General features: G+C 49.7%; 4 protein-coding genes across 4 annotated transcripts in view; 1 reads left to right on the forward strand and 3 right to left on the reverse strand.

The window, feature by feature from the left end:
* UREG_00374 (uncharacterized protein) overlaps window positions 1-2,447 on the reverse strand; it is a gene marked incomplete at both ends in the record, with an annotated part of 2,929 nt that extends 482 nt beyond the window's left edge. Inside the window, 4 exons of the mRNA XM_002540815.1 lie at window positions 7-1,782; window positions 1,838-1,996; window positions 2,113-2,260; window positions 2,351-2,447. Of these exons, the coding sequence (XP_002540861.1) occupies window positions 7-1,782; window positions 1,838-1,996; window positions 2,113-2,260; window positions 2,351-2,447 (2,180 nt within the window). The remainder of the gene's footprint in view (window positions 1-6; window positions 1,783-1,837; window positions 1,997-2,112; window positions 2,261-2,350) is intronic.
* Window positions 2,448-3,083: 636 nt separating this feature from the next.
* On the reverse strand, window positions 3,084-6,307 carry UREG_00375 (uncharacterized protein; the record flags this gene model as incomplete). Its single annotated transcript, XM_002540816.1, has 3 exons — window positions 3,084-4,848; window positions 4,904-5,433; window positions 5,498-6,307. 3 exons carry the CDS (start codon window positions 6,305-6,307, stop codon window positions 3,084-3,086), a joined length of 3,105 nt encoding a protein of 1,034 aa, XP_002540862.1.
* A 1,720-nt stretch (window positions 6,308-8,027) lies between these two features.
* Window positions 8,028-9,014, forward strand: UREG_00376 (uncharacterized protein; the record flags this gene model as incomplete). The annotated part of the gene is made up of 1 exon (XM_002540817.1): window positions 8,028-9,014. One exon carries the CDS (start codon window positions 8,028-8,030, stop codon window positions 9,012-9,014), a length of 987 nt encoding a protein of 328 aa, XP_002540863.1.
* A 936-nt stretch (window positions 9,015-9,950) lies between these two features.
* UREG_00377 (uncharacterized protein) lies at window positions 9,951-12,466 on the reverse strand (the record flags this gene model as incomplete). The annotated part of the gene is made up of 3 exons (XM_002540818.1): window positions 9,951-11,536; window positions 11,601-11,876; window positions 12,094-12,466. The coding sequence occupies 3 exons, from the start codon at window positions 12,464-12,466 to the stop codon at window positions 9,951-9,953; spliced, it is 2,235 nt and encodes a 744-aa protein (XP_002540864.1).
* Window positions 12,467-13,838: the final 1,372 nt, after the last annotated feature.

Genomic DNA, 13,838 nt, shown 5'->3' on the forward strand with positions numbered 1-13,838 from the left:
GGGTACGCTGGAGCTGCTGAATGCTGTGGCTGTTGAGTTGCGCTGGCATCAGACTCGTCCGGCATCTCACGCCTTCCATGCCCGGGCTTCGCACCAGGGATGAAATTGGAGAGCTTATTTAGGTTGGAAATCCCAGGAATAGGGAGGTTTGAGAGCTTATCCCATGGCATTCCAGATGAACCGGAGGACCCAGAGTGAGGCTGATGGCTCTGCGACCCGCTGGTAAATCCAGCGAGAGAAGATAGGCCTGGGATGTTGGCAAACGAACTAGTCGAATGATTCTGGCTTTGTCCTTGACTGTGACTAGCTTGAGGATGCCCATATGGCGCTGCCTGGTGAGGCTGACTGTGAGCGTGAGCATGTGTATGTGCATGTCCATGTCCATGTCCGTGGTCGTGGCCAGCTCCTCCAGTGGTGTGGTTTTTCCCTGCTTTGACGCTCTCCGCACTCAAGATATGGTCTAAGCTTGCTCCGCGATCCCGTCTCGAATGCGCCCATTGCTGAACAGCTTCAAACATGGTCCGATGCGCTTCGTTCTGCATGTCCCGCAACGCTGGGTGATGAAACACGCTCATGCAGTCATTCAACACATGATCAACCGGAAAGTCGACGTTTTGCCAAGCGTACAAGACTCGCGGTACAGCAAATTTTAAGATGGCAGCTGCAACGTTGCCCGCTGGCTCGTTGAGAATGTTCGAAAAATGATCCTTCGAAAGCAGAGAGTGTGTCGGATCAGTGCAGGTGGGATCGGTCCAGGGTTCAAATTGGTGTTGCGCCGAGGACTGGATAACCTCGGACGATCCGAGATGCAATTTCTGCGATGCAAAAGTAATCAGAGGCCGGACAAATGGAGCCAGGAGAGAATAGATAAACACTGTCAGTGTTTCCGAAATCTTGTCCATCAACGATTCAAGCCCAGGGATCTTTGACACCACCGCGCTGATTCTTCGAACAACCTTGTCCCGAAAAACAAGAATGGGGTAGATTTGGGATATCGTCTTCTGCGGGTCAAAATCAGGTACTCCTGGAACGTTAGCCCGAGTGTCATCGGAATACCCTGCCGGTTGGCTATGGGGGCCATCGTTGAATCCTCGAGATACTCCATAACCTCCATGGTGAGATTGGTATTGCTGGTTAGCTTGAGCCTGGGCCTGAGACTGATGTTGCAATTGCTGCGCTTCGGTGACGAGGTCTCCCATTCCAGGGACTTTTCCCAGTAAGCTAGTCAACCCATTCAACGGCCCAGATGATCCGCTAGCTTGGGCACTTCCCAACGCATTGTCAGCCTCGTCGATCTCCGATTGAGTGAAATGGTCCGTGGCTTCGCCCAAAACTGAGTGGAAGAAGTCCACCATGCCAAAAGTCCCGGTGACCAGGGGGAAAACATGCTTTCCACGAATGTTCATCATTGTCCTCGTCCCGGTATGCGGGAAGACATTATGCATACCCATCTCACGCAGGACAAGTTCGCAAAAATTGGTGTGAGCGCCAAAGTCTTCCAAGGTATGTAAACCCTGGCCAAGGCATCGTAATGCTTCACATAGATCCTCTTCGCGACCTTTGTGATGGCCCCCATTGGCGTAAAGCCTCCCGAAATGGATGCTACGCGCAAAGCTATACCTGACGTAGCCTGCACTGGTAGCCCAATCTCCCCGCTCGTTCGCAATGTAGTTCTTCATCCCGGTTTCTGGATCAACCTCCAACTCAATTTGTCTAACAGGACCGCGCAGACGCTGGTCGTATTGCCTTGCATCTTTATTGTCCGCATAGTCTTTAGGGTTACTTTATTCGGTGTCAGCAATAAATTTACCAAATAATTCTAGCAAAATACACTTACTCAATATGCTCCTCCGGTCGATAGACCCCCAGTCTCTCAGCGGTAACCTCGAATTCACCCGTGGCGTAGCCAAAGCTCATGAATGACAGGATCCATACCAAAACGCGGATTGTTTCGGATTGCAGCTTCTGCAGAGTCCCTACATCCATTGCCTGCGAGCTAGAAAACCAAGGCATACAGCGTCAGCCCGTACATGCAAAGGCCATTAGAGAACCGTACATAGCTCCCGAAACGAGAAAGAAAGACGATATATAGAAAAAGCCACAAAGACCCACTAATCTCTCAGCCAGTTTCCGAAATACACCCTCTTGACCATATTCGACGTCCACTTATGGCCCTTGATAAACGCCAGGGTCTTGAGCACATCCTCAATGTCGCCATGGCGCCAGTTCTTGCCTTCAACCTTGGATATCGATGCGATGTCTAAGATAGTAGTCAGTATCAGACAGCATGTTAAACTGGTAGCAATCTGAGCGATTATAAAAAAAAAAAAACAGGACGAGCAAAACTTACTACCAGCGCCAAAAGCATGGACATGCGAAGGAAGAAGGACAAGTAGAACGGCGAGGACAAGGAATGCAGGCCTGATGCCAGCCGTGTATGAACCCATCGTGTTCCTCAATATTCTTTTGTTGCACTGCAGGATGTTTTTGAATTCACCAAACAGACGATTCCCCCGCGTTCTCGATGTTCACCGGGATGTGCTCCGAAACATCCGACTTTTAATAGCACCTTCTTTTGGTTGCGTCGCTTTGCGGGAGACTCTTCTCAAATATAACGAACTACTACACCAAAATTGAAAAAAAGATATGGACGGGTTCGCGCCGTTTAGAATTTACGTCAAAACACCTTCGTGGCTGAACAACCCGGCTGTGCTCTCGTCACAAGCTCAAGCCAAGTGCTGACATCAACTAGGGTCTCAGCCCTACGGGATGCAATTATCCGGGCGCGGACTCGAGATGCTGAATGGAAGAGGAAATAAGAAACAAATGGCACGGAAAGTCGCTAGCATTGCTGGTAACTATGTGCCTATGTAGTTATTGGAGCTAGTTAATTAACTGTCTCGAGAAGCATCAACTATTCACGATTCATGACCAGTTCTAGAACCATCACTTCATGATCTCTTTCACAAAAGCCCCCCATATGTAGTAGTCGTTTCTCATCGTATGTAGAATATCAATTTTGGTATTATTTTGAAGCCTTTTCTTTTCACAAGTATGGCAGAAAGTGCTTCATCGCCCACAATTTACTGTCCTAAACTCCGCAGCCACCCCTGTTCCTCTGGGCTCAGAGCCGCAAAGATCTCTTGAAATCCAGGCTTAGCCGCTTCCTCACGGAAGAATTGCGTCAAGTATGCTTGCGATGCATCGTCACGCTGTCGAAGGTTGTCACCCTCTCCAAAGGCCATCAGTTCCTGCTTGGTAATACCAAGGCTCAAATCCAGGGTGTTCGATGGTAGATCTTCCCAGTCATCGTTCTCATCGTCACTTTCGAGGTCGTCCAAACCCGCCACGGATGCAGCAGAGTGAATTCCTTTTGCGCCAGAAGCGGAACATAGCTCTTCAACGAGGACTTTGACAATTTTCAGGGGAGCCGGGATGACCGTATACTGATCTGGGTTGAGTCGCGATTGGGAGCGGGTCTTGATCCGCCCTGTGTCCTGTATAATAAGATCGCCCTTGACTTGAACTTGAGAAATACGGGGGTCCCCGAGCTGGTAGAGCTTCGACAAGGCGATCACATTCTGTCTGATCTCGTCATACCCAACAAAATTGACACAGTTTTCAAGCCATTTGGCGAGGACAACGTTAAGTCCAGAGTGTCCGTTGATGTCTAACTGTGCAAGAAAATCGACAACCTCTCGAGCACTGACCAGGGACAAACGCGCAAACACCAGAATCAAGCTCTGGATAAATTGTGCTTTTTCTGCTGTCGCGAGGCGCTGGGCCACTGCGCGAAGCAGTTGAGGGAAGTATGGGCCAAGTTTTTCTGCACCGGCCTTTTCGACCAATTCGGCTGCTAGTCCACCGACTTCAGACGCAGCGATGTCTTCCAGAGATTGACCTAAAAGACGATCAATAATAATCAAGACACTCTCAACCGCATCCTTGCCGGTTTGGGGGTCGCGCCAGGCAAAGAACTGGTTAGGATCATGCGCAAGCATATGCTTCATAGTGAGAGTCGCTGGAGGGAGCAAGTCAGCCTCAGTAGATGCAAGCAACAAGCGATTCAACTTTGGCATAACCGTGGCGATGAGGCCTTGAGGGAGCGGTTCCAGGCCATTCTCTGCCAGGGCACGCAGAAGCTCCACCGCTAGGTTGGTCAATGAATTTTCTTGGGTCAGATTTCCGACGTCAATGGCTGCATTCAAAGAGGGCAAGACCTTTTCGCAGAGCAGGATATAGGCATCAGGGCCCTGTTCAGCCATATACTCTACAATCCTTTCGAAGGTTTCGGTAACTATCATTCCCAACTGTAGGTTGCTCGCTCCATTGCTGGCAATATTGAACAAGAGATCAAGAGCATTGGAAGTAAGGACGATTCCGGGATCGACCATGATGGCATCCCGTACGGTGTCCGCCAAAGTAAACTTCAGGTCATCCCCTTCAGTCATATCACGGAGATCATGAGCGGCAGTGTAGTCAGCCAAAGTGGAAATCATCTGAAGTTGAAACGGTTTCGTCAAATCTGGCGGAAGGTTAGGGAGAAAGTCCTGTAATGCGCAAATGCAAGCCGCTTGAACAACTTCGGAGGAATCATTAGAGATAGCCTTGATAACTGCTTCTAGATACGACATTGCTGTTGGATGGAATTCTTTTCCAGCAGTCACTGCCACTTTGCCAGCCACGAGATATCCGCGCGCACGGAGAAAAATATCGTCTTGCTGCAAGCAAAACTGAATGAAATTGTTAAAGCCATTGGCCACGTCCAGTGGAATGCTCTGGGAGACCTCGTGGAAATCCCGAAGTAGTTGATTAACCACATAAAGTGAAGCTTCACGCAATTTCCAGCTAGATCCAAACGGTTAGCCGTGGTGACTCATGGGAAGCGTGTGGGGAGGTCTACCTTGAAGTCGTATCCGAGAACACAACATTGATATACGCAAGAAGCGATTTGACAATTGTGACTTTAAGCCACTCGCCCAATTTAATGACGACATCACCGCCACACGTTCTGGGCGTGTAATTTGATGTCACAGAGCTTTCTTCGGAAATGTAAAGGCTCACGTCAATGTCCCATAGGCCTTCCTCTTCGGTGGAAATTTGAGAGTACGAGATGGCGAGTTTGAGCACATCCGGTAACCAACTTGAGGTGGTTGCTTCACTTCCTGCTGCCTGTAGTTGACTTTCCAGCTCTTTCAGCACTGGAGGGGCTCGCAGCAAAGTTTGCATCAAGTCCAATTCTTCAAGGACCAAAAAGTCGAGTGTGTACGGCAGGCCATCTGCATCCTCTAATCTCCCTTGTCTCTCGTCTCGAATGTACATATCATGGTATACAGTCTGCAGGGTTGATAATTCGGTCCAGACCGTGGTGAAGAGGGCAGTACTATGCGGGGTGAGGAGGGTAGGAAAGACTTGACGGATTTTCATCACGGTCTAGGAGAAAAGAGCAATTAGTCCAAGCATGACCCTAACCAGATCTACAAGCAGCAGAGCTTACCTTGACAGCTTGTAATTTCAAAGCAATTAATCCTCTCCATTGCTCTGGACCTTGGGATTCCGAAGCCTCGTCTTCTTCCCTCGGTGTTGGAGGAAGCGGCTCCTTGAGAATGGCGCTGAAGAATGGCAGCCATCCATTCAACGCCTCGTCCATGAAAGCTTTCACTTCCACTTTATGTTGTTCCAGCACCATTTCCAAAGTATCAAAGCACGCGCGGAAAACAGACACCGCGAGTGCCCGTAGAATAGGTTTGCGGGCGACATTAGTTGCGACATTGAAGACGGTCGATACCAGCTCCCTTGCGACATTGAAGAATTGTTCCTCACTGAACCCGCCTTCGACAAGATCAGACAGCACCCTCAGAGCACCGTGCAGTTGGGCCTCGTTGCTGGCGGGGATCACTTGAAGTAGCGTGGATAACAATTCCGGCCAGTCATCTGGAAAATCAGCACTCGCGATTTTGCTAACCACATAGCTCGCAGACGCCTTCACTTTTCGGTCGTCTTCCGGTGAGATGGCTAATTCGAGTAAAACGCGTCTCAGATGCACTTTGTTCGCGTCGTTGATGAGGACCTGGCCCTTGAACTCGTCCAGCTGCGACGACCACGCTGACACGATGAACGTTCGCAGCACCAGCAGCGCTGATTGCCGCAGATGCACGGGCACGGAGGCATGAGAGGCGATCGACGCGAGGGAGAGGGGGAAATGCTCGTTGGAGTAGAGGCTCAGAAGTTGCCCCTCCGCTTTGTTGCGCGTTGCAGGGGCGGGCGATTGGGTGTCTGCAAGGAGCTGGAGGAGCTGCTGCTCCATGATGCTCGAGGGAATCTGCTGATATTTTAAGATTCAGGGTAAGTTGGGACTGCAATGTCGCTCAAGGTTTGTTGAGAAGCAATGCCAGTCGGTTGTTCTGGTTTGGCGATGACATGTGAGAGGGGGCCGAGTTGATGTGATCCCACAAGTCATGCTGTTGACCTGGGAACAACCTCGAGCTGTCAACTGACATTTCGGCTTGATCATTGCTATAGTCAACTGGAATTATCAATAGCCAGCCCCCAGATAGGCACTTTCTACAATTAATTCATATCCTGCTGAGGTTTCTAGTCCAGCACTGTCACTAAATCCAGCGATGGTTGTGCTGATGCCATGCTGAATATCAAAACTCTCCTGCAAGTAATAAAGTATGTCCATATCTCCCGGGTATGATGCTCCCGGTCCAATCCTTTTGGGGCCAAACTCTGCTGAGCGATTTGTATAGTTAAGGTACTGATTACCTGCAGGAACAGATTTTTCGTTTTTATAACTCATTCAATTGTGGAGCGCCCGTCCCAGTACCAAGCAGTGATGGTACCCAAATATCAGAGCACCTATGGTTGGCTCCGCAGTGGAAGCATTCTCCTAAAAGATAAAATCAGTCGTGGACGATCATCGTCAAGGGAGCTGCTCGACTGCATGATATCCGAGACACGGCCCATTTAGTTATAGAGTCCCATGGACAAGGGAAAGCCATAAAGCTAAAGACCATTTTTTTCTGTCCTTCCTCTTGCTTCCTGGACGCCCGTTCAATGCTCATGCGAGGCCAACCTGTTGGTTGAACAAAGGCCGCCAGTCAGCCGATCAGCCCTGATGGTGCTGTCCGATTCGGCGAAATGCGACCAGCGACTCATCCTAAAGAGTCTATGATGTCAAAAAGCGCAATCCAAGTAACTCATAAGCGCCATCGAACCGAAAAGCACACGTTATCAGCCTTGGCTCCTCATCACCGGGCGGCGGGCGCCCCAGTCTCCTCACAGCATGCCGTGGCCGAGATGGAAGGATATCCGAGGATTGAGGAACTGGCTAGCAGGGGCCGCCCAAACCTTCGTAGCATCCATCACAGGTGAAACGTGGACTCGGCCGGGTTGGACTAGGGTGTAGATCGAAAACAACTTAAAGACACCGCAGGGCGAATACTAGTGTTGTGGCTCTCTGGAGTCGCACACGCAGTCAGAAAGCAAAGCTGCTTTCGGAGTCGATATGCTCTTGACGGGACGATCCTACAAGAAGCTCTCCATCCGGGCCCTGGAGGAAGCTCCCAATAGTTTAATGGCCGATCTTCCAAAGTCGGTGATCTCATCCACCTGGCACGTGATGCTATTCTGATGCTGCTCAGACTGAAGAAGCAGACCATCACCAGCAGATTTCAATCCTCTCTCTCCCTCTTTCTCTCTCTCTCTTTTCTTCACTCAGGCTCACTGTTTCTTTAGCTTGGTTTTGTTGTGACTAAGAGTCTCTTTTAGCCGTGTTTCCTTTGCTCCTCCAGCGGCTAGCAAGCTTGTCACCCTATCTATCCCGCTGCTCTTCACTGTTCAGCTTGCTCTTCCGTTGTCTATCACATATTAAGCGGGCTGCTACCGCTAGAAACAGCCAGCCCCGAGATCACCCTTGCTAGCGGGAAGAAGGATATCCAGTAGTGCTTTGTGCCGTTATTCTTGGCTTTGACGACACACTCTACCTCTCAGCGCCGTCCTGTTGGATTGTTCACGTCAGGATGATGGCTCACCAACCTACTCGGCTGGCAGTCGCAGACACCGCACCGCCAGCCGCCGATGCAACATCTCTCCCGACGACCGTAGCTCGTGCAGAAGCCTCTGCCATTGTCCCGCCAAGCAGCCCGACCACCATGTCCAGCGGTGTTCCAGACACATATGCCCGATTGGTCTCTTCATTCTCTTCTTTCCTCGCCGTGAGCATGCACCAGATTCTATATCTTCGCTCTGTATACCCGCCTGTCACTTTTCTCCCTGTTCGCGAATACAACCACCCCGTCAAGCAGTCTCGCCACCCGCGGGTATGTTCCTGGGTTAGCGATGCATGCGCCTCCGTCGAGGTCGAGCTGCTCAAATCCACACTTTCAGCCGTGTCATTCGTCATCGTCTCCGCAAGAACGAATCGGCCCTTGGAACGGTTCACCTTTGATGTATCCCGGATGCCACGAGTTTCCACCAATGATATCCATACCCCGTTCGCAAGCACTCTAGCCACCAAACAAGCTGCGAATGTTTCTACTTCTGTTGCGGCATTCGAGGCATCCACATCGGCCGTTGACATGGAAGCGCAGTTTCGAGCTGTCCTGGCAAGATTGGCATCCGCATGCGCGAGGCTCACGCCGCTCCCCCAACATGAGGAGTACCGCCTCTCTCTTTTCATCACCGTGCGCCCGGAGGCACATGCTCCCGCCGGCGTCACAAAGGAAGAACAGGTGTGGATCCCGACCGAGCCCGATAGCCTCGCTTCGGTCCCCATTGAAGATGTGAACGGCGACTTCCCCGAAAGAAACCCTGGAAATGGCGCAGCAGAAGCTCCAAACAACACCTCAAACAATAACCCTGCCAACCCCAAAATGGCCTCTCAGCTGCGAGCTCAGACCGTTCCTGTTCGCAGGGTTGATGCTGGCGAGATGAAGTTAGAAGTATGGGTGGAGGAAGCATTCGGGAAATTCGACATTCTGGACCGCCTTAATTCCGAATATGCGATATAACTCCCCTTTTTAGTCCCTATAATCCCGAGCGCATTTGTTGCTCCAGCTTGATGACCTTGTTTCTTTTTTGGTATGATAGTCTCTTTAGCCGTGATGATACTAATGCCCTTGGTTCCCTAATTTAATTTTCGATTACCCTTTTCTACCGTGGTTGTCCTTTCGCCTTCAGGTTCGAGTTTGCATAGCTCCAGGCTGCTAGGGATTTTAGATTTCGATTTTATTCAGTGCCATCAAATCTATCTTCTCGTTCCTAGCTTCGTTGCAAACTTAGGTCCGTTCTAGACAATCGCTAGTTGATAGGGCTCGTTGAACTCGCTCTCGGTTACCCCTAACCTCCTAGCCAAAATAATGAGTTGTAGCCACAAAAACACCAAATTTAACCATGAACCCTTCAAGCTCCGTTTCCAAAGGTGTACATGACCTTCTACCAAAGTTCTACCAGCAAGAATAGAAGAAAGGAATGCGCGAACAAGGTTGTTAGATTCATATCCACCGCCCGCCAAGACAAAAATCAAAATTCTTCGCATGATTGCCATCCAAACAAAATGACCTAGGAGAATTTCCCAAGTTGAAGCCAGCTGTGACTGTGCTATGTTTTGTCATCTGAACTCGTACCAAGGGGGAAACTTTATCCTGGATAGCTCCAACCAAAGGACTAAGAGTAGCGAGCGAAGCCTTCGATAACAAGAGGTGAAGCCAAACCGCAGTGAAGGGCCGCATGATGGTAGGGGGGGGCTTTTTCTGTTCATGAAAAACCCCTCTTAAGCCTCCCGTAGTTGAAAACCTCTTGTTTATACACCAAAGAACACCGAAATGCATATGCAGAGTGGTATAAGTTATAGGACGCAAAAGAAAAAGAAACGGTACGCTTAAATAAAGAAAGAACTCCATAGAAAGCCATCCAGCATTCTAGCAGGAAGATCGGCATTGATTTATCTAAAGTATGCCATAACGTTCAGGAAGTCTGAGGGCTTCGCTACTCCGACGTGCCCTGTGGCCTCCAGGTCGTTCGGCGCGAGGATAATCAGCCGGCCGAGCATTTGCAACATTTCCCGGCATCCCATTAATTCCATTGGTGGTTAGGGCGGCTCGGCCTTGGGTATCAACATTTCCTGCTGGAAGTACAGCCTGCACACCGCCATCCTTAGGGGGCATGTGAAAGCGCCGGGCTCCAAAATGTTGCAGATGAAGTTGTAGGTCAAGTTGTCTTCTTTCCGCGGGATTGAAAATATCCATGTGGTGGTGATGGTGGCGATGATGGCGGTTGTTGTTGTTGTTGCTATTGCTGTTATTGCCGCTGCTGTTGTTGTTGTTGTTGTTGGCCAAGGGGTTGTTGTTGGTCGCTTGCACGAATCCAACCCGTGCGGGCAGAAGTTGCGAAGGAGGCCTATAGGGAGGATGACGGCCTTGCACGGCTGGTAGAGCATACGCAAATGGTAGTGGCCGAGGCACCGGCAGAAACGCTGGGTGGTTGATGGGTTGATTGGGAAGCGGACGGGCTGGTTGGGGTACCTGATGGACCTGCCCCTGAGGTCTGCCCGGAAAAGCGGGAACTTGTCTATCTGCACCAATAGCCTGCTGAAGGCCCTGGCGATGATGGATCCTTCGATTGTAAAGGGCCCAAGCTCGATCTCGATCGGCGACGACGGATTGTTCAGGTAGTTGTTTTGGGAGTTCCACTTCAATGTCAGCTGCCTTCAACGTGGGGTTGGCCTTCAACACTTCTGCGGTAGCCGCCGCCTGAGCCTTGACTGCTTCGCGATAATGACGGCGATCTATCTGATCGTTATCATGCAGTGGACATGCACCTCCTCTGGTTGCGAAATGATTGTATCCTGCCACGGTAATGTCCGTTTTGCAGATATAGCACATCACGATTCCACATTTACTGCAGTACAGCTTGTTGCAACCATCCTCTTTTATGATAGGTGTTTTGCATTTTGAATTTGGGCAAATGCGGATAACTGCTTCGCTCATAGCTTCCTCAATCTTGTGGCGTAAAGGGACATTTTTGTCTTTCCGAGCCTCTTCGCAGGTTCGTGGAATGTGGCTTTCTAACTTGCAAGACCGGCAGCTCACTTTACCACAATTGGTATCCATACATCGAAATTCTCGATTTTCTTCGATAGGAGGATAGATGGCCTTGAAATCGCAAAATGGACATTCTTCAAGGCCATCAATCCCAGCTTTTGCGATTTCGTCGCGTTGACGTAATTGATCAATCTTCTTCACCAGGGCGTCGCCTACAATCTCTGTAAGTGATTCCCGATGAAATCCAGCCTTGCACCCGCTCATGTCCATGCAGTGAATTTCATATCGCATGAAGCCAATTTGAGTCTCCATATTTGTTTTGATGCATGTAGCACAAAAGAAATGAGCCTCCTTGCCAACACAGGAAACTGTGCGGTTGAGAGGGACCTCCATATAGCAGCATTTGCATTCCATGAGGCCATCGGTGGCTGCATGGATCAATTCATTTTCTTTTTCGAACTTTGCCAGTTTTTCTTTCTCGCTCCATGTTGCTAATGCTCATTGGTCAGTAATGACATACATTTGAAATCTTGAAGTTCGACATCACTAGGATACCTTTTTCGCGGTTGACTGTGCTTCTTGCAGCTTGAAACTCATTATTTAAAGCAAGACGGCGCGCACTGATTATTGGATTTGTGCAAGAATGCGACAACTTCAATTTTTTAGGGTTCGCGGCCTGTCTTTGATATGGGGGGAGGGTTGAGATTGTCATATTGATAATCAATCTTCGCAAGTTGCAAGTAAGCCGAATAAAGGGTTCCGCATTGTTGAAGCGTCGATTTGACAAACTCTGAAGGGATATCTTGAAAGTCAACTTGTAAAGCGGTTCGGCTGCAGAGCGTTAGTTATGAGCTGCCAGCCGACCAACCAAACCATAAATAGTATTGTGGAATTGGGAAAGCTTTCCGGGGATCTTTGATACAGCCATTCAATGCCAAAGAATATGTAATAAAGTATAATAGGGTGCCTAGAGGATTAGGAAGTTCGGCAAAGGATACTCACGCAATATCGAAGTAGCGTCTGTCTCTAGTGATACCATCGTCAATACCAAACTTGAATTCCTCTTTTCTCGCCTGTTCAAGTTGTTTGCGTTTACGCTCTTGTAGGGTGGGATATGGGCCAGATTCAAGGATAGCATTGACCAGCGCGCTCTCATCAGGCAAGTTTTTGAGACGTTTCCGCTGTTCTCGATAGACCTTTTGAACATAATCCGGGCAAATATCAGGGAAAACCCCAAGAATCAGGCCCCAGAGCGAGTCTTTTTGAGCGCTAATGGCATTAGAAGCAGGAAGCGTGTTGTATTCAGTAGTTGTCGGGGCTTTGGCGACGTTTCCAGCAGGAGTGGCTTGAGCTATCGCAGAAGCAGTTTGAGCGCCTGCAACGGCGATATCCTGCTGGAACTCCGTGTGCCTCCGTTTCATGGTGAGCTTACTGGCTCTTCTAGCCTTTAGCGAAGCAATTAGACGAGATAATCCTACCATTGCGGACGAGAACAACAGAGTATATATCCAACCCTGGAAAGGGGTCTCGATACACAACGGGAAAACAAAGGAGGAAAGCATTTGTTGAACCAAAACAAGATAACAAGATCGGCGTAAAACAACGGTGAAGAAGGAAGAACGAAAGCAGTAAGATGAAAATGTAGGATAAACGGAAAAAGTTACCTGGGCGATCCCTGGTGAACCTAATATATATCTGCCTTGTCACTCTACCTTCGATCTTCTCGCGTGAGGAAGTCCAGAGCTCCTAGTCAGAGGTGCCCTGTGGTTCAACAGAGAAAGCTAAGCGTAGTAAGTCCAGTACTCGAAGGATAAGGTAAGTTTTAGAGGCGGCTAAAATAACCGTTGAGGTTCCGGCAATGGTTCGAACAGAGTAAGCTTAATGAGTTGCCAGCAAAAAAAGGTTCGACTTGACACAATGATGATATAGCAGAGAAGTCAAAAGGCCCGACACCTCCGTCGACGCCTTGACGGCGGGACCTTGAGAGGGTGCTGAGGATAAGGGATGGCTCTGTGGATGATGGGCTATGAGGAGATTCGCGTCCTGATTGGGATGGAAGTGAGCTCAGGCCGTAAATCAAATCTTCTCCCTATCGCGTCCATGTTAGTTCAAGCGAATAGCACCTTGAAGGCTGTGTGATGATGGTGTTCAAAGGATGCGATCTTGAGCTCCTGAGAGTAACTACGCTAGTCTGGATCTGGCATGGCGGCAGGAAAGCCCCCAGATCCGGCAAAGATGACGTCTGATCTCACCTACAGGTGACCTCAACTAGTTAGTTACCTTTCGTTCCAAAAACTCGAGATGACTGTTGTCGACGGAAGATGAAGGCTGGAAGTTCAGGGAACGGTTTGCCTGGGGTGGACGGAGTATTTATATGTTTGTCAAAACGCTAATGCCTACCAGGCAGCAGCTGCGCCGCTGCGGTCGTCTTGCGAGTTAACTACTAATTACTCAGTGAATAAAAATCCACCACCACAACCTGCACCCTATATGATGGTCCCATCATCTACCCTTCCACCGGCGACCAATCTCTGGAAATTGCGCTTTTCACCTCTCCAGCCGCGATATCCTGGCTCAACCAATTGCCCTCACACGTCCTGATCGACTTTCCTCGTTTCTGACTAGCGCTGCTCCCCACACTTCTGGGCGGCTTGTTTCGCTTCCCCTCGGATCCCTGCCAAACGCTGTCCCAGCCCGGAGTCTGCAGCGAATACAAAAATTTCCCGATCCCGCTGCCCTGCCATGGCTTGGTCACGGACCTGATCCTGCGCGCAGACAAGCAGGGGTGCTTTC

The sequence above is a fragment of the Uncinocarpus reesii genome, genomic scaffold (genome assembly GCF_000003515.1).
Source record: "Uncinocarpus reesii 1704 scaffold_1 genomic scaffold, whole genome shotgun sequence".
NCBI classification, from domain to species: domain Eukaryota; kingdom Fungi; phylum Ascomycota; class Eurotiomycetes; order Onygenales; family Onygenaceae; genus Uncinocarpus; species Uncinocarpus reesii.